The sequence below is a fragment of the Haliotis cracherodii genome, unplaced genomic scaffold (assembly GCF_022045235.1).
Source record: "Haliotis cracherodii isolate W230 unplaced genomic scaffold, xgHalCrac1.p SCAF_1, whole genome shotgun sequence".
In the NCBI taxonomy this organism is placed as follows: domain Eukaryota; kingdom Metazoa; phylum Mollusca; class Gastropoda; order Lepetellida; family Haliotidae; genus Haliotis; species Haliotis cracherodii.
Window position 1 is genome coordinate 69,743,594 of NW_027266264.1, and position 20,616 is coordinate 69,764,209.

Here is a 20,616-nt window from a genome sequence, read left to right on the forward strand (position 1 = left end):
ACTGACCATGAAGTGTCCCATCTTCACAAGGCAAGGGAGGTAACTGACTTTAGAAGTCTAGTTTCCATCCTTGCCGAACTAGGCTGAAATTCTGGAGTTACATTTTGGCTGGACTAATGAGTCCAATCAAAATCGCACAACGAACAAGACATTCGATTCGGAAACATGGATTTCAATGTGCAGATTTTGATTGACTGCAGGATTTGCAAAGCATGTGTACTGTCAACTGGGCGTCGACAAATATTTTCCAAATCTTATCCTGTTTTTAATCAAGGTGCTCAAATGATAGATACAATATAGATTTTGATTATCGATCAGATTTTCTTGACTGGCCGCTGCTATTTTGTTTGAAGCAAATGCATGTGATGTGAGAAGTGGAATCTGATTGGTCAATAGAAGGGAGATAGAAAGGATATAACTCGTAATAGCCACTGGTGCCGCTACGATCGAGCCTGAAAATTCCAGCGTAGTTCAGCAAGGGTGGAAACTGGACTTTTAAAGTCAGTTAACTCCCTTTCCTCGAGATGATGAAGTCTCCTGGTCGAATAATGGTGTGCAACAGCGCAATGGACACCATGCAGAAGTGAGGAAGTCTCTCCAGATGGGTGTTTGAAAAGCTTCATGTTGAAGGTCATGCTCATTTTCCCGCTTAGGACCTAGACATTGTTTTGTCTTTGGACAGGTTGGAGGCAGAACATGTTGTTCATGGGAGTTATTCGGATGATCGTTAGAAGGATGTCGACCGGAAGTTGAAGAGAGTTGAGGTCGTCTAGTTGTAAGTACAGGTTAACGGTGATCCTTTGAGGCAGGAGTCCTAGAGCTACAACGATGTTGATACCTCGAATAATGTTGATCTGCCGAAGGTTGTCAACCTCTTGAGTGAAGTCGATCTGGTGATGATTCGATCTGTCAATCACTCAAGTGATGTCTCTTGTTGATCCATTAATATCTGCCAATCCTCTGAGTGAATTCGATTAGGCGATGCACGTTGATCTATTGATCTGTCAACCTATCGATCCTCCCAGTGATGTTGATCTGTTGATGTTTAATGATCTGATATTGAGTTTTGATCCTTTGAATAGTGTTGGTGTCGAATCCAGTTGATCCTTCGAGGTAAGTCGATCCGTTATGACAGTGCATGGGGTAGAAATCTCAGAAACCAGTTCTGTGGCAATCTCCGGGGTAATTCACAGGGGCGACTTTCTGCTGATGGTCTGTGTGTATCCCTAGGAGACAACAGGGGCGTGTCAGTTGAATGTACAGTCCGATGGTCAACCAAATTCGGGATAAAGGTAGACGTGTAACCTCACGAGCAGAAGGCGTGGTAGTCATATAGGTGGCAAGATCGACTGTAAGGAACGAGTCAGAAAGTGTGTTCTCTCACAAAAGTGAAGTGATGGTTGCTGACTTGGTGATGAAGGAGTTAGCGAGTGAGTTTGATTTTACTTCGCTTTTAGCAGTATTCCAGCAATATCACGGCAGGGGACACCAGAAAAGGGCTTCACACATTGTACCCATGTCGGGAATCGAATACGGGTCTTCGGCGTGACAAGCAAACACTTTAACCACAAGGCTACCCGACCGCCCCTGGTGATGAAGGACAAAGAGGGAGGTACGACAACCCAAGAGTGCATTGTACGCTTTGAGTTCTTGGCAGATGTCAGTGCTCCAAATCTTTCACTGAAGAGTTGGAATGCCAATGTACTGATCACTTCTAACATTAAATTTCGTGTCAGCATGATGGGGGCATTGCTGACATTGTTTCTTGATTGAGCATGTGCCCCGACAGTCGCAACACTTGGAGTGTGGATCAAGTGGAGAGAATAAGCTTTTGCAGTTCTTGCAAAGAGAACAACAAAACTCCATGATTCTTATCGTAATCTTACTAAGAAACACAGATGATCCCTAACCTCCCCAAAAAGCCAAAATGTATTCTGTTCCAATACTTCCTAACCTCCAGGTGATTAGAAAGAGCATGAGGGCGCACGGAATGTCAGGTGATTAGACTGCACAGGGTCAGATCGCATGGAATTTGGCGGTGCGTGACGGTGACTTACTGTTTAACCCCCTGGATGCCAGAGGGACATATATGTCCTTCCTCTACAACCCTCGCTTGGAGGTCGAATAAAATTCAAAATACATCACCCACTCAACTACACTTTACTGTTTTGAATAAGGTGGGAAATTCCCTGTTCTGTGATATCATCCACTGCCATTTTAGGCCAAGCAAAAGTACTGAACATGACCTCTGAAAATTAGGTACATCGTAAATGTCGCCATTTTTTACACATTACTAAATCACCATTCACGGCGTTATTTACAGCATGTTTTGAAATCTAAATTTCGGATATTTACTCGGAGAAATGATTTTGAAAAATAGCATATTAGTGATCACGGGTATCTGTCTTTTATGAAATCACCAATGATCATTCCAAAACGTCTCTGATAACCCTAGAATCGTTTAGAATGTTTTGGGAAAAACGAAAACACAAACGCCGAAGTGAACTTTCCGCCATATTGGAAAGTGTTTACAAAATCGCTTTTCAGGTACATCGGTTATGAGACGCCTGTAACATCACGTATATTTCAAACTTATCTGCGATACCTACATCATTGAATTCCTCATACATTTTAGAATCAAATGACCAGTGGTCTTTGTCACCAATACGAAGTGGCTAGATGAAATCAAGCAAAATAAGTAAGGTGTGAAAACGAACGCTGTGCTCGAAAAACTGGACATGGTTGAAATGTAAACAAAGCAAAATACAGATTTTACACAGTGTAGCATATTCTCCTATTTTGAGCTATCCATTCGTCTATTCGTTCAAGATATTGACTCAACATTTTCAGAATATGCATGGGAAGAGAATCGTAGGAAGAATTAGGGAATTTTAAATAGATACATTGCAATGATTTGATATTTTCAACAGAAGTTGTCAAAGTTACCGTCCTGGTTGACGCCATGACTGACGCAAAATCACGCACAACGACAACGGTATTTATCGGAATTTCTGACTATTTCCGTTTGATTCAATGAAAATTATGACAACAAATAACAGTACATAGATTATCAGAATGTTTCTGATTACTTACATGTCACATTTATGTTTATACGATCCACGAATCAATGAAAGTCCCCTCGTACAATCCCGCGGACTGTTGAAAGTGTACACGCCATTTTGTAAAAGTGGGTCACAGGTAGTGATGTCATACGTCAACATTGTTGTACATATTTGGTAATTTCTTTGAGGTGAAGGTCCTTGAATGAGAGTGCACACGATCACTGTATCATGCTGTTTACAGTTTCAGTAATGGTGTATATTTTGCATGTCTTTTATACATTTTTTCACACAATTTATTTCACTTTGGATATTTGTCAATGTTCAAAATGAAATCATACGTACATATAGGCCACAATATGTATGAACGAACCTTTGATAATCTCCTGTTTGTTTGAACATTGTTTACATAACAATGTGATGGGTTTATAGTGTCGACTACGATATTTCTTTCCTTTGGACAAGTGTTACAAGATGAAGTGTAAATGTAACTGCAGCATGTATACGTATGTCTTGGGATGTGTAATAAGTCAATATTATAAGTTCATATAACCAATGTCCATGAATAGCCGTTTCATTTTATTTTATAACTAAAACTGAATATATTACTTTAACAAAATGGATAATATTTTTCGGTAAAATATATGCACACATTTCTGAAATGTCTTGGGTCATGGATTTGTCTTTTATGTCGTTGGATACAGAGAACAGTGGTATCTAACGATTCGCCAGGTGCGCGTTAGTCCCAAACAATTTACGAATTATTCCTCTCGTTTTGCATTATATAATCAATGGTTTCATTCTGTTTTCAATATTGTGATCACAGTATAGTAAACAGTTTACTTTATTTCTCCAGGAATTGTTAAATGTATAAAAATAAAACCCATGCCAGGTACCCCGTTGGTTCAAACGTATATGATTATCCTGATAATTCTATACCATTAGAGTTTTCTTTGCATTTTTTATTGTGTAAGAAAAAATAACATAATCATGAACAAATATATGTCCAATATTGAATATAATTTTGGTTGTTTTGAAATATTTTTTTGTCAATTTCATTACGTAAATTGATGCCAAACAGGTGCGTGTCTTGTCCAATTAAGATATACGATAAAATTGTTTACATATTTAAGACATTATTTACTTGGTGAGAGCAGTCATTTTATGTTGTGTAGAAAAAGCGTCAAATTCCGTTCCACACATCGAGATTTTCCATAACATGAACGAAAATTAGGGGAGATATATATTAATCAAAATACCAGTATCATATTTTTCCGACGTTATCAAAGACATAAAACCAGCCATGACGTCAAAAGGAATGGTGTTATTTTTCGGGTATTTCATTACATTGATGATAAGGCTATTGCTCCATTAATAATGATGCAACATTAGTCAAATTACACTTACATAATCAGGAGAATGTTGGAATCTAAGGACTAAGTTATAGGTTAGATAAGGCCATCCATTTCACTATTACCTCCTATTTATGAAGTACGATTTCATCATTTCTTATGGGTATATTTTATAACTAAACGTGTACAGTTTCAATATCGATATTTGTGTTGGAATATTTTGGTTCCTCCAGAACAAAACACCACAAAAATATATTGTCCTTACCCACAGCTAATTTTTACCAAGTGACCTGAGTTACAACAAACTAGAGCTAAGCATAGCGGAGTTATGCCCCCTTTTCTCTGTACGCGTGTAACCTCTCTGACCTGAGGTCATGATCATGGCATAGCCAATCACGGACATGGAATTTGATCTCATATATGTGTGATATATCAGTTGTCTAAAATGGGTCTCTCACCCAATAGACTATGAGAAAAAGGAGATCCCGAGAAAGATGAAAAATCTACTGATGTTTGTTCAGAAACGGTTGAAAGTGTGACTGTTTGTGTAGATCATGTATCCTTTGGTCAATGGTCAACTTACCTCAGAAGACTGGCAACACGAATCATCTTGTTGTCATGACTACCTGACTCCAGCTCAGATGAGCAGATGGAAGGGGAAATACCAATGTCTTCTCCATCTTCATCTCCCAATTGGACACTAGCAGGGCTCTTGTTATCCTAAAAGTCATAATATCAAGTTAGTAATACTAAGTCATAATATCAAGTTGGTACCGTAATACTAAGTCATAATATCAAGTTAGTAATACTAAGTCATAATATCAAGTTAGTAATACTAAGTCATAATATCAAGTTAGTAATACTAAGTAAAAAAAACGCAAAAATAAGTATAAATAATACAAACATACTTTATTCATTGCAACATGTCATCAAATGTTGAAAAAAATGTTTTTCAAAATAAAAGGTAGGGGTGTGTACTCCCACACCCCCCCTCTGTATCCACCCATGAATCCTGCCTTCTTCAAACCTCGCTTGATTGCCTGTGTCCTTTGCAATTTTGTCCACACAGGAAATAAGCCATCTTGCGTGAATCGGTTTCTGGTCAACTTTCCGGCCAACTCAGATTAACTAGCTTCGGAAAGAAGCTGTCTATTGTTTGGTAATCGAGGGGTCATCTCAACACGACAACTCGCAAAAATATCTCGTCACAGTATTGTCTTTGTTGTGGTATTCGCAATATTTTAACGGTGCAGAAATAAAGCTGTTTACAGTATCAAGTTAGTAATACTTAGTCACAATATCAAGTTAGTAATACTAAGTCATAATATCAAGTTAGTAATACTAAGTCATAATATCAAGTTAGCAATTCATATACCACAGAAAGCCAATGTTCCCAAGGCAAGAGAGTTAACTGACTAAAACTAAAAGTCCTGTTTCCTCCCTTCCTGAAAAAGGCAGAAATTTCAGAGTTATAGTTGGGATGGACTAACGAATCTATGCATAATCAAAATCGAGTAATGAATTCAACACCCGGTTTGTAAACAATACAGTGGGATCCAAGCAGATGTTGGTTGGTTGCAGGATTTGCAAAGCATGTGTACCATCAACTGGGTGTTGAATCTGCTTTATTACAATATAGATCTTCTTTAACGATCAGATCGTCTTGACTGGGCACCACCATTTTGTCCAAAGCAAATGCAACTGAATGAGAGGTGGAATCTGATTGGTCAATAGGAGAGACAAAAAAGGGACATAACACATAATAGTCACTGGTCACTGTGGCAGGCGCTTGATCAAGCCACGAGGTTTCAGCCTTGTTCGGCAAGGAAGGAAACTGGTCTTTTATAGTCAGTTAACACCCTTGCCTCAAGAAGCTGCAGAAAGACATGATCAGCGTTTGCATGTACAAGAAGTCCCAAGCTACTGGGAAACTCCAAATAATTCATTTTAAGGGTCCTTGTTTGCATTATGAGGGTCCTGTAAAGTAATGAGGTGGTGTTGTGCAGCCTGGATGGAATGGAGCAGTGATTGTGTGGACAGTGGTCATGATTGATGGATGAAATAACAGACACCCATAACTGATCCTGATGTGCTTGATCTACAATGAATATTATTGTGCGTCCCTCGGGATACAGTTTATTTTTTTCTGCATCCATTCTCTACATTTGTGCATACTGGATGCACATTTGTGCATACTGGATGCACATTTGTGCGTACTAGATGCACATTTGTGCGTACTGGATGCACATTTGTGCGTACTGGATGCACATTTGTGTGTACTGGATTCACAATCGTGTGTACTGGATGCACATTCGTGTGTACTAGATGCACATTCGTGTGTACTAGATGCACATTCGTGTGTACTGGATGCACATTCGTGTGTACTGGATGCACATTCGTGTGTACTGGATGCACATTCGTGTGTACTAGATGCACATTGGTGTGTACTAGATGCACATTGGTGTGTACTAGATGCACATTGGTGTGTACTAGATGCACATTTGTGTGTACTAGATGCACATTCGTGTGTACTAGATGCACATTCGTGTGTACTAGATGCACATTCGTGTGTACTAGATGCACATTCGTGTGTACTGGATGCACATTTGTGTGTACTGGATGCACATTTGTGTGTACTGGATGCACATTATTATTGTGCGTCCCTCGGGATACAGTTTATTTTTTTCTGCATCCATTCTCTACATTTGTGCATACTGGATGCACATTTGTGCATACTGGATGCACATTTGTGCGTACTAGATGCACATTTGTGCGTACTGGATGCACATTTGTGCGTACTGGATGCACATTTGTGTGTACTGGATTCACAATCGTGTGTACTGGATGCACATTCGTGTGTACTAGATGCACATTCGTGTGTACTAGATGCACATTCGTGTGTACTGGATGCACATTCGTGTGTACTGGATGCACATTCGTGTGTACTGGATGCACATTCGTGTGTACTAGATGCACATTGGTGTGTACTAGATGCACATTGGTGTGTACTAGATGCACATTGGTGTGTACTAGATGCACATTTGTGTGTACTAGATGCACATTTGTGTGTACTAGATGCACATTCGTGTGTACTAGATGCACATTCGTGTGTACTAGATGCACATTCGTGTGTACTGGATGCACATTTGTGTGTACTGGATGCACATTTGTGTGTACTGGATGCACATTTGTGTGTACTAGATGCACATTTGTGTGTACTGGATGCACATTTGTGTGTACTGGATGCACATTCGTGTGTACTGGATGCACATTTGTGTGTCACGTAAAACCCTGCACATCATGTTGATGTATAACAAAACCTTTTCCAACAAAACAATCATTTCTTTTACTAACATTATGCCCACTAAATACCTTTGAAATTCATGCAAGTCTACAAGCCCCAGACAACTAAAAAGATCATAGTCCTCATTGACTACAGCAGTAGAAACTAACATTTTTAGTCCACTAGTCCTTATAATAATAACATATAGCAAACCCCTTAAAAATGGCAACTTTCTACTAGTCCTTATTATACCTTAACTATTGGGAAGTTTGACAAGGGCTACAGGACCAGTGCCAATTTCTAACGCTAGACTATTAGACTAGTAGCATTTGAGGGCTATATTCTTAACCATTTTTAATACTTCAATATTGCCACATATTGGAACTGAATAAATTAAAAGCCTATAAAAACTGTAAACATTTTTGTCTCATTCAAGGACTAACCATACAATCTCTGTAGACCAAGGTTTACACAAGTCCTCTCCATAAAGTCAAATTTCCAAGGCTGACAAAGTGGACAGAGACACACTATAGACTGATACGGAGGGGACGCAGAAGGTGGAGGGGTGGACACCAACTCACACTGTCGATAGGGCTGGAGGAGAGGAGTGGCTTGCCTGGGGAAGACCGGCCACCTGACTCTAGGTCTGTCTCCTGGTCCGACTCCCGTGTCTGGCGAGACTGCATGGCGAGCAGGCCCAGGTCCGTGACAGACAGCAGCTCCATGTCATTCTCTGGCTGATCTTCACCATACCTAGACATGTTCTGAAGGCAAGCAACAGTTCATAGACATTGGGCAGCAATACTCCAGCACCTCCACTACTTTTAAGGATGACTATCATAAGATTTCTAGCAAACCCACCCAAATTTCAACAGATTTCAAACAGACATGCACCACAGAGTATACATAGTATGAGAGTGAAGAAATTGGCACTTGCTAAGGCCATTTTGTCTATTGTTAAAACATTATGGTGAGAGCTATTTCAGAATTCCATAAATGAAACAACTGGAGATACTGTAAGCAAGGATTATATGCTACCTAAATATTATCCCGGGAAAAGTTTTATTCTAGAGTATAGTATCCTACCTTAGTGCCACACTGGTATGGGTTCAAATTCACTAGGGAGAATCATCTTGACACTAGAGAATTTCATCCCCGGGATAAAAAATAGGATAGGATAATATTCACTCTTACAATAGCAGACCTTCCAGCTTTGGCTTCCATTGACAAACTGGCTACCATTTATATTTTCAACGTTATATTTGGCTTTACTCACCTCAATGAAACGGACATGTTCCTCATAGGGAAGTCCTGCTCTTACTGCTGCTATGCGAGCCCGGGTTATCTGAAGAGCATCCATGATATCTTCAAAACCTGCACGAGAAAACTTGTTGGCTTCAACACTCCCTGATGCTTTGCTCTGGAACAATAACAATTTCATCTCTGAAAACAGTGATTTTCAGTGAATTAGTGACTGGATGTTGTGTTACAGTACAGTGAGCAACAGGACAGCAATATCCCTTCAGTCTGAACCTGACAAGCCTGAGGACACAGGTCATCGCTGTCATGGTACAGTTAGAAGAAAAACCTGTGTTTTTAGATTTGAGGTAGTGTCACTGTAATTAAGATACCTAAAATTGTCATTGTCATAAGAGGCGACTGACAGGATTGGGTGGTCAGGCTCGCTGACTTGGTTGATGCATGTCATCGTATCCCAATTGAGTGGATCGAAGCTCATGATGTCAATCACTGTATTGTCAGGTCCAGACTTGATTATTTACAGACCGCCACCATACAGCTGGAATATTGCTCAGTGCGGTGTTAAACAAACAAACAAACAAACATTTGTAACCAGGCATTTTAATTTCAAAACAGATTAGGTTCATCTCCATCCTACCATGACAACAGTAAATGCAGACTCTTTGGTGTTAAACTTAAAGTGTGCAACGCTTCATAAGCCAACATGAAGTTGGCAGCCCAAAGTTAACAAAACAGTTCCACAACGCATGTCACTATTGTGACATCATACCTCTCATTGTGGCACCAAAGATATGTCACAGTCACCTACAGGAAATCTTAAGCTCTCTGTTGTCCCTAAAACTTGAAATACACTCTGTTAGTCAGGTCACACACAGTAACTACCAAATTATCATGAGGGACACTGAGGTCATCATTCTGGTTCTGGAATCCCAACAGTGGTTCTTCCTAGTTAGACAAAGTCATCTATATCCCCTGCCCATTGTCCAACCTTATAGACAATGATCTGTACAATCAAACGAGACTTTGTAAATTATCAGTTTGTCCACCTGCTTGTGGAAGAGGTTGAATACAAGAGCTCTATACAATCTCTATAAAACTTTATACAAATATCTGCTTTACCTAGTAAGACTGAAAGCTAAGAATATTTTGTATCCTTGAGCACTGTACAAGTCACTCATTTAGATATCTCTAATTGCTGGGGGCGGTCGGGTAGCCTAGTGGTTAAAGTGTTCGCTCATCACGCAGAAGACCCGGGTTCGATTCCCAACATGGGTACAATGTGTGAAGCCCATTTCTGGTGTCCCCCGCCGTGATATTGCTGGAATAATGCTAAAAGCGGCGTAAAATCAAACTCACTCACTCACTCTAATTGTACTGTAGAGCTATTGTTATACAGGCAGGCATTGTTGCAGCCCTACCATCTACAGGTAGTTACAAGAGTAAGGTACACAGCACAGATAAGTTGTGAGCATGCTGACCTCTCAAAACCTGGTGACTTTCTAATACATCTACTATGAATCCCTTTATAGCCTTGTTTGTTGCTACTGGTGTCCCATTTAATTGAAATATGAAAATATAACATACTATTTAAATCTTTAAAGGACAAAGACTCTAAAACAGCCTTAGACTGATATTGTACAAAGTTTCATGGAGAAGTATGTAACAGATTGTGAGATAGATTCCATACAATTCAAGTCTAAATGTATAAAATTAACATAAAAACAAAATAATTGGAGGAATCATAAATAGCAAATGGCACATCTACACCATATGGTTAATGTGTTTACCAAGTTTCTTAAAGATGTCTAAAATAATTTTCTAGTTCTGTTCCGGAAATGTAAACCATTGCTTTCATTCAGTTCAGGGATGAAGTCCAAATTTCAAAAGTTTCTAAAATATATTAAAAATGCAGGGGGACACAAACAGCAAAAGGCACATCTACACCATATGGTGAATGTGTGTACCAAGTTTTGTAAATCCCCTCTTATGGTTTCTGAGTTCTGCTCTGGAAACGGAACATGGCGGACGGACGGACTTCACTTGGGCAGGGGAATAAAAATGTTTAGGTTTTTGTAAGGACACTATGTCTTGAGAAATGCTGTTCTCAGATCCCCAGATCTAATTTGAACCATGAACTCACCTCAAACGGTGGGTTTTCTACTGGTGGAAGGGTATCCTGGTTGTCCATATATTGGTGTGAGTGCTTCCTGAGCTCCTGCAAATAGACTTCCATTTTTGTGTGTTTTGCTTTAAAGACATTTTATTCAAAATGGTGACATGCACTGGGTGGAATTTGTCCAACTTAGAAGACTGTCTCCATAATATTTACAACATCCAACTACAATATGTACAATAGGCAGAAACAAGAGTCATCAGAAGATGACAAATCCCCCGGCCACTACAAAATTTGAAGAGCAAATCATGTGACTGTTACTTTAAGTCCAACTTGATGAGAGAGTTTCTATCTAATCTGTCTGTCCGTATACATCAGTAGTACCTGTTAGTTTTAGAGATATGGTCAAAGTCAAACTTGTTGCCATGGAAATGAAAAAATATTAATTCTAATAATCCCTAAATAGCAAAAGGTGCCAGTTGACAACCTGGTCTTTGTGTGTGCAAAATGTGATGAAAGAATATCTATTACTTCTAGAGATATGGCCGGACAAACATAGTGAACATAGTCAACATCAAACTTGTTGCCATGGAAAACAGGAAAAAATACACACGTAACATTTCCTGAATAGAAAAAGGCACCACTTCAGCCCTTGATTAATACATGTACCAGGTTTGGATGAAACATGTTGAATACTTTTTTACTTCTGCTCCGGAAACGACACCTATCTCAGTTGATAGTCTAACTTGTTTCCATGGAAACAGGAACAGGGAAAACTCAAATTTTGAAAACTTCCTAAATAGCAAAAGGCAGCACTTCAGCCCTTGGTTAATACATGTACCAGGTTTGATTGTAAAAAAAGGCTTTCACAGTTTTCAAGTTGTGCTCTGGAAACAACACCTACTTCTCCTTTGAGACTAAAAAAAATAAAATAAAAATACTTAAACTCTGCAAATAGCCAAAGGCACCCCCTCAGGATCTGTTTGATATATCTGCCAAGTTTTGTTGAAAGATATTGAGAGTTTTTTTAGTTACGCCTTGGAAACCAAATCCGACCCCTTATGAGAGATCTGATACCAAATTGTTTCCATGGAAATCAGGAAAAATATAAATGCCAAAAATCTGCAAATAGCAAAAGGCACCACTTCAGTATCTGTTTGATATATCTGCCAATTTTTGTTGAATGATATTGAAAGTTCTTTTAGTTACGCCTCGGAAACGAAATCCGACCCCTATTGAGACTATTGTTTCCATGAAATTGTGAAAAACAAAAAAGCAGAAATATGTAAATAACAAAAAGCAACACTTCAGGATCTGTTTGATATATCTGACAAGTTTTGTTGAAAAATATTGAACAGTTTCTGAGTTACACTCTGGAAACGAAATGATAATGACTGATGGGGAGACAGACGAGGCTTCAGTATCCCCCCTACATTTAATGCTATGCCCCTACATTTAATGCTATGCAGATTCATACAGTTTGCACATCGGTTTTTATCGATTCATACCTCAATGTTTCAGAATGATTGGTTTCTGTGTTCTAAAACTTAATACTTATGCTTAATCTAAGTCTTCTATGTTGTCAACATTGTAAAGGCAGTAACATATGCCAAGTATTTGGTAATGACAGCAATATATTACTACTCTGAAATCAGGGAACGTTAACAATCATACCAGATTATAAAATATTATAGGAAATTCTCCATTCAAACAGTGATGGATGATTTCACTAACCTTATTGCCCAGTACATGTGAGAGTGTTTGCATGAGGAGCTGGCTTGTATCAATGACAAGCTCACCTCCCATTGCTTGGAAGGGCTCCCATGGCAGAGTATGGTATCCCCGGGACAGATTGTTTTGTCTGCGGTAGTAGTGTTTCCTCCACAAGTGGTTCCTCCTCTCTTCCACCAGATGATTGCTGTTCCGCATCCATACCTTCTTGCACGTAAATGGTTGGACTGAAACCAGAGCAGATTAGCTGATATGTCCTTCTATTCCATTACCACTGGTACCATAATGATTAATATGACTCAGGCTATTACAGATGAAAAAGAAGCAGGCTACCTGGTTTGTGTCTTTTTGTCATACTTTTCATAATATTTCTATTTCTATGTAATCTTAAACATGATGTGCAAAGAAAACAGCTCACAAGTCATAGTCTTACAAGTGATTGGTGTGCTGAACACAATAAGTGAATGGGTTTTACCCTGTATTCAGCAATTTTTGTCATAAATTTATGTTTTATTTGAGGTCATGCATTAGGAAGTACCTTCTGGTTCTTGTATGTTGAGTTTGACAAATTTGACCAGGTCATTGATGTAGGGTGTGCACTGCCCCTTGGTGCTTGTGGAGTAGACTGACATGTCTGAAACAGTAATTAAGTCTTACAAATAGATGCTGACAGTGGCAACAACGTGTATACAAACTATGAAAATTATAAACACAATTTTTAAGAATATTATCAGGATTATGACCTAGAACAACTCAAATATTACATCAGGGCTCGAACATTAGTTGCTGACAGCCAGTTGACGGTAGGGCTTCATTTTGGCTAAAATTATATATTAATTCTGTTATTTTGCAGTTGATAATGTATTTGTTTGAAGACAAGGATGTTTAAACGAATTGTTTTCTGTAGGATTCCAACGATAGTTATCAATTGTAGAAGCTACCAATCTAAATGTGTTTTAGGGACCGTATCAGTGTATGCAAAACTGGACAATGACGCCATCTACAAGTCATAATGTCATGAAATAATAATACAAAACCTATATATAAGATGATGCTTAGGCCCCGAATTGTTATAGTAACACCTCGAGTGGGATAATTAGATCATATGACATAGTGTGTCCGACTGTCCGAATATTCCTCATTATGATTACACGATCTCACATAATAAAATACTTAACAGCTGACAGATAAAATATTTCGAAATTAGATTGATGACTTATGATCATGATGAAGAACAAAACGACGTTAACTCTCTTCCGTCTTCCAATGTTCAACGATACTGTCGGACTTACTCTTTCCTGCTCAGCAAAATTTGAATGAACCTCGCCTGGCAAGTTTTCCCCACTCTCAAACTTTTTTTTACTGTTGTGACCTCATATCAACTGGTTCGGATTCTCTTTAGCTATGACGCCTTCATTTTGTTTGTAGTCAGGGTACCAGTGACGTCACAACGATGGCACGAGTTACTGTTCTTCATAAATATCATGCACACCGCTATAAAATAAATATATCGGAAGGGACTAGAACACAAACATTAACGTGTGCACCACAAGGAGCGTATGTATGTATCTATGAGGCCCCATCATTGACACAAACACACAAATTTAGAAAAATATATTAGTAAGTAGATTCTAAATGCAAAACGTAATTTATTTATTTTCATTTTATATTTGTCTATTCTAAAATAATTTCTTAAGTCCGAAACTATATTGGAGAGAAAAGTCGTCTGACAGGACTTCGTTCTAGAGTGAACCATTTTTCGCAACATGAGGACATGTACGATAAGCCTGAAAATGTTTTACACTTGTCACCTTGACATTGAAATGTGGTGGATACTTTTATTGTAACAATTATATATAAAAAAGGTGGATTAATAGAACAACGACAAGCAAGCCGTTCCACCGGCAGATCAAGAGGTGGGCTGGGTTTTGTTGGGGCAGTCTGTTTTTAGACACCTTGTACGAGTATACATATGTTACTGTGTCTACATGAATCTTTTGGTACGCGGGATTCGGGGGTCTATCTAGAGGGTATTCGGTAAATAGTAAATAAACACAAAGAAAGAAAGATTTTGCGACAGAACAATATGTTGATGTCCGTGAAACATGACAGTGTGAACACATGTACTCTGTAAACGTCATCTCGTGGCATTGGGTCAATTGTCAGGTCACAGCTAGGTCAGTATCGGGTATGACCATCATTATCAGTGACACAAGCTGGACAACGGCGCATCATTCACGACACAAGATTAATGAGGAAGTCTTGATGGATTTCATTCCTGATCTGGACCAACGTCACCTATTGCTGTAATAACGGTGTAATAACGACGTTTCATTTTATTCCACGCTTGCTCGATGGCCGCCAGAGCTGGCGAAACAGCGGGCCAAGGGAGTTAGGGGGGAGTGAGTGACTATGGTTTTACGCCGCTTTTAGCAATATTCCAGCAATATCACGGCGGGGGAAACCTAGAAATGGGCTTCCCCCATTGTACCCATATCGGGAATCGAACCCGGGACTTCGGCGTGACGAGCGAACGCTTTAACCACTAGGCTACCCGACCGCCCCGAGAATGGGGATGTTCTATTGTCCAATGAAGTCTGTTGCCACACATGCATCGTGAGGCGTGCATTGTCTTGTTGTAAAGTGATGTGACGACTATTGGTCTGAAGGAACGGGAGGGCGTGAGGACGGATAATGGACGTTAGCGCACACCTGTCAAATTGCTATCGATGACCACTAGACGTCCCCTGAAGTGCAGTGATGTCTCCCCACACCGTTATGTTCCCACCACCGAACGCGGCACGTTGAACAACATACCCGCCGCCAAAATGTTCCATCCAACGTCGATAAACACGCTGACGGCCTACACTACTGCCAAGATGAAACATGGATTCATTGAAGAGGACTCCAGGCCTGAAACCTGAACCTCGGATGCTGTCTTGGACATAGCAGCTCGATGACGTGGCACCTGGGCCCTAAAAAGGATTGGTCGAGGCATGATTGTCACAGGTTCTGCGTCTGCATCTGAACAGCGCCAGTCTGGTGCATGGGGTGATGGACCAGAGTTCGTGGTATGAGACGCATGTTGGGTTAATTTTGTTTAGGCTCGTGTTGACCAACAAGTAAAGAAAAAGGGGTACAGATGCATTATACCCTATCCGCCATGTTTGTTTGACGCTACTAATAGAGCCGCGCGCGACAGCATTACTATTTGAAAAACACGGCGATCAAGCTCAATATAACCAGAAAAAAATTACCCCGCTTCCGTTTTTTATGCTCTTATATGATTAAACCTTGAAATTGAATATCAAAGCAATGCATAAACGAAAGAAAATTGGATATCAACATTGAAAAAGTATTCGAAAATAGGAATCATATAATGGCGTGGGACAACCTCATTAATGACACCCGTCAGAACCACATTTCAGCGAACACGTATTTTGTATCTAATTTGGTAATTAAACATTTCATTTACTTCCGACAGCGTTTAATTACAGCCGTTGAGTGGGCGGCAAGACCCCCAAACCCCCTGTTATTTTAGCGAGACGACAAAAGTGTCGTCTGAAAAACTTAGAAACCCGTTACTAAGGAATGAGCTCGTGCACATCCCTTACCAAAATGGCGGAAGGTGTCCGGTATACTGCATTCTTGCCGAAAAAGGTATTACAAGTCTTGCACAGTTTCACTATTAATAACGACATTTAACTCATGTTATAACATGAATGATTGTTGTTGACCATTCAGGTGTGTTTACATAGATATGATGGTGTTTTTTTATATTTTCAGGAGATAATATTCCAGTTACTTCTTCTGGCCTTGATACAATCAAGAGCCACAGTCGGTAGGGGTAGATTCGCTTCAGAAAATTGACAATTAACCTTCTGTTTGTTTGTTTGTTGTTTAACGTCGCACTCAGCAATATTCCAGCTATATGACGGCGGTCTGTAAATAATCGAGTCTGGACCAGACAATCCAGTGATTGACATCATCAACGGAATTGTGATACGATGACATGCATGAACCAAATCAGGGAGCCTAACCACCCGGTCCCGTCAGTGTTTTATGTGACTTTAGTAATCAGTGTTAAGCATATATCATTATTACCCGAAATACTAAAAAGGGATAGTTTTTTTAACGCTCATTTTCCCACCTCACGAAATAACACACACACAAAAAAACAATATTGACGATGTTTCGTACATATTCTAGTGAATAACTACTTATCGTATTTTCTGATAAATAACTAGCATGCCAAGTGAGGACCGGAGTATAGAACTTAAATGTGTTTGTCATATTTCAAATTATATGACTGTATAGCTGATTGTGAGGTCTTTTATATCCCCAGGACAGTCTGGGTGCACTGGTATTTAACAACACTGGTATTTTACCATAATATGTCCACAGAGTCGAAATTTCTTGAAATGAGAGTCTAATTTCGTAAAGTTGCCTTGCGCAAACCTATTGTACATATTCGTATGTCAGAACACACCTTGGTGTATTTAATGACCTCCATGAGATCAGGGTTACCACTCAACAATGTTGGCCGTTGTAGCTAATATAATTATTCGTGCCGTATACACTGACAGACAAAGTACGAATGCACTGGACAATTGGATAAGACCAAAACATTACAAACGTTATTAAAAACCCGTTTACGAGACTGAAAACAGTCGCCGAAACACTGCAAACTTCAGGTCCAAAACACAACTATCATACACGTACTTGTTACTTTTTTTAGTCACATCAAACGTGGGAGTATACTTTCCTTTTGGGGCAGTATTAGTCGCCTCGTAGCCCTTTAAATCGTTGTTGGCAGCAGCAAGCAGTTACCATTCACCATCACTGGTCGGATAAGCCAATCTACGTTGGTGCAAACCCGTGAACACACGTGATAGAATTATAATCACTAGAAGATATGCATCTCACTTCAACGTATATATATCCTATATATATATTGGATTCAGGTGTCGGGTAAATATGTTATCGTGAAGTAGGGTGCATGTGTCTTGTGTGCAGGGTAAAATTAGTTATAGTGTCTTTAGTCTTTAGTTGCCATATTAGGTTAGCAGAAATATATTACCCATTATTTTTCTGCTACCTAATATGACGCCATAACAAATTTATTTTGTCGAAAACTTTCCACTATCTGGTTTCTTTCTTGCATATGTCAAAATTAAAATTTTGACACTTACAACCGGAATAAATGACAGGACCAGGACATATGTTTCCGCTACAACGCTTAATGCATATGTAAATGACTAACGTAAGCAAGGGAGTGTATAAAGCACTAAATGTGAACGTTTAAACAAGTAAGAAATCTGCGGGCATAACTTGAGCACAGTCCGCTGTTCCCTAACGGCGGGCTGCTATCTAGTCTATTGCTGTGTGACATCATCGGCGTTACGTTTCTCGTTTGTGACGTTTTCCTATAGTATGTTATCTGACGTTGCTATTTTTAAGAAATAAACGACGACCACGAGTCAACATTATTTACAGCCTCTCTAAGGATGCTGATAAAATGTACAAGCCTTAAAAATATTTACCCCTATCTTAATAATGATGACTCCCTCAATAGAATCCGACCTCGGCAATGTAGGACAGGTCCATTTTATGCACAGGTGGTATTCCCCGAATAATCTCACAGTGTGTCGATTACCTGCACCTTTTCTCCCAATACCGATTGTCATACCTCTCCCGCTCTCCAAACCCATAATGAAATACAGAAACCTGAATCGAATCTTATGGCAATAGTTTCACGTGCTTCTAGTGCTTCTCTCCGTCACGTGATGGGAACTATAGTCAAACATAACAGTATTCCTTTACTATGCTTGTCGTAAGAGGCAACTAACTAGATCGGGCGGCCGGGCTCGATGACTTGGTTGATTCATGTCATCGATCCCAATTGCGTGGATCGATGCTCATGATATTAATCACTGGATTGTCTGTTCCAGACTTGATTATTTACAGACCGCCGTCATATAGCTGGAATATTATGATAACCTTCGAATTTGCGTAAAATACACAAACTAACTCACCATAATCCAATCAGTTTTGATTGACTTGCGGAAAAATACGCATGAAAATTTTCAAAACCCCAATAGAAAAACAACACTTTGTGTAATTATGCAGTGAAATCTTTTCATGTTAATATAACGTACATGTTTCTAGATGTTACAGTCAAGCTCGGGAAATATAAAAACAAGGGGGTGGGGATTATTTTACCCCGGTGTATACCGATGTTACAAGCAAGTATTTGGGACAGAAGACAATGTTTTAAATAAGATGCCCAGAAACTATAGATCGGCACTAGCCAAGTTTAGGTGTGGCGTGGCTCCTATTCAAGTGGAAGCCGTTCGGTGTGAAGATGTACCTGGCCACAATAGAAAACGTTTTCACTGTAATGGCAGCGTAGAAGACGAGGTCCACGTTTTGTTTCACTGCGTATTATATGACGATATCAGATCAACTGTTTTTAATGAATGCATTGCTAAATTTCAGATTTGTTTAGATAAATGTAATATAGACAAACTTTGTTTTATATTCAGCGATGCCAGTGTGTGTTTTATACTTGCCAAAACCTGATTTTTAATTCCTAATCGTAGAAAGCGTCTTTTATATGGATAACGTTTTACCATATCATCTTTACAGCATATGTGTATGAATTTTATGATAATTTGTCTCTCATAATTCTATTGAATGGTTCTGTACATTCTGTCAATGTCAATTTGTACAAAGTTGTTTTATGTACGTACAAATGTGAGACACTAATAAACTGTTGTCTGTCTGTATATACCTGTACTGGTATAGTGAATGTCTCGGTATATACTATAGACACTGCAGACACTGTATAATGTATGCGCGCTAAACGCTTGTATACTATAACATATACGGCAATGAATATACGGCTCACAATAGATTTGACTTGACACAACTCATTGACTTTGGTATTGACTATATGCAAAATATAAATACATTTCACTTACACATTCTGTATACACATATACAATACTCTGAGTCAGAATAATACATGACAGTACATGGAATGCGATCATAAAAGTCGTATACAAAAATAAACCATTCAATGTCTACGCTGTGATACGAGGGCGTAATTCCCAACTGCCACACTTATGGCAACACCAAATATTTTGGGGGGGAACCCACTTTTCCGGTCGCTATTGTTCCGACATAGAAATCACTCAGCCGTGATACTTCCCTGTTCAAGCGGGGGTTGGGTTACAGTCTGTTTCCCTCTATAGCCTATATAGTCTAAATAGCCAGCCAAAACATTAAAGTAAATATCGAGTGATTATATTTATTCACGTCGCACAATTCTGGTGATGCATTTATATTTCATTATAAATTCGTGCAATTATCTTATATTTTATTGTAAACTGACATTGATATCATTCGTAATTCATATTTTATTCACAAATACAGTAGCCAGCTAATCAATATGTACATCACAAAATTCATATACTTTTCGTATCAGCTTAGCCTTTACAGACATATTTGACACTGGTCCACCAACAAGATGGCAAATATCATCTCTATATTCAGTGGCAGGAAATGTTCCCTGCAGCAGACGGGACGGGGACAAACCAAATATTCATCGACATGAATGAATAATACAAAGACTAAACACACTATTAACATTTAATATATTGAACACAGAATAGACACATTCTATTTACAATGATTCGCGTGTATCACATCTGAATCCATGCATAACAACCACTATTTATAAAAAAACTTATAAAACATTCTAGAAGTAGAATAACGCTTTCACACATTCTTTCATTTATTAGTGTTATATATGGA

General features: G+C 39.0%; 1 protein-coding gene across 1 annotated transcript in view; it reads right to left on the bottom strand.

The window, feature by feature from the left end:
* Positions 1-14,139, bottom strand: part of LOC139467955 (uncharacterized) — a 40,173-nt gene extending 26,034 nt beyond the window's left edge. Inside the window, exons 1-7 of the mRNA XM_071249567.1 lie at positions 14,091-14,139; positions 13,337-13,432; positions 12,802-13,025; positions 11,095-11,169; positions 8,971-9,114; positions 8,276-8,458; positions 4,995-5,131 (exon numbers count right to left, since the gene is read on the bottom strand). Coding sequence (XP_071105668.1) covers positions 4,995-5,131; positions 8,276-8,458; positions 8,971-9,114; positions 11,095-11,169; positions 12,802-13,025; positions 13,337-13,430 — 857 coding nt within the window. The 5' untranslated portion in view covers positions 13,431-13,432; positions 14,091-14,139. The remainder of the gene's footprint in view (positions 1-4,994; positions 5,132-8,275; positions 8,459-8,970; positions 9,115-11,094; positions 11,170-12,801; positions 13,026-13,336; positions 13,433-14,090) is intronic.
* Positions 14,140-20,616: the final 6,477 nt, after the last annotated feature.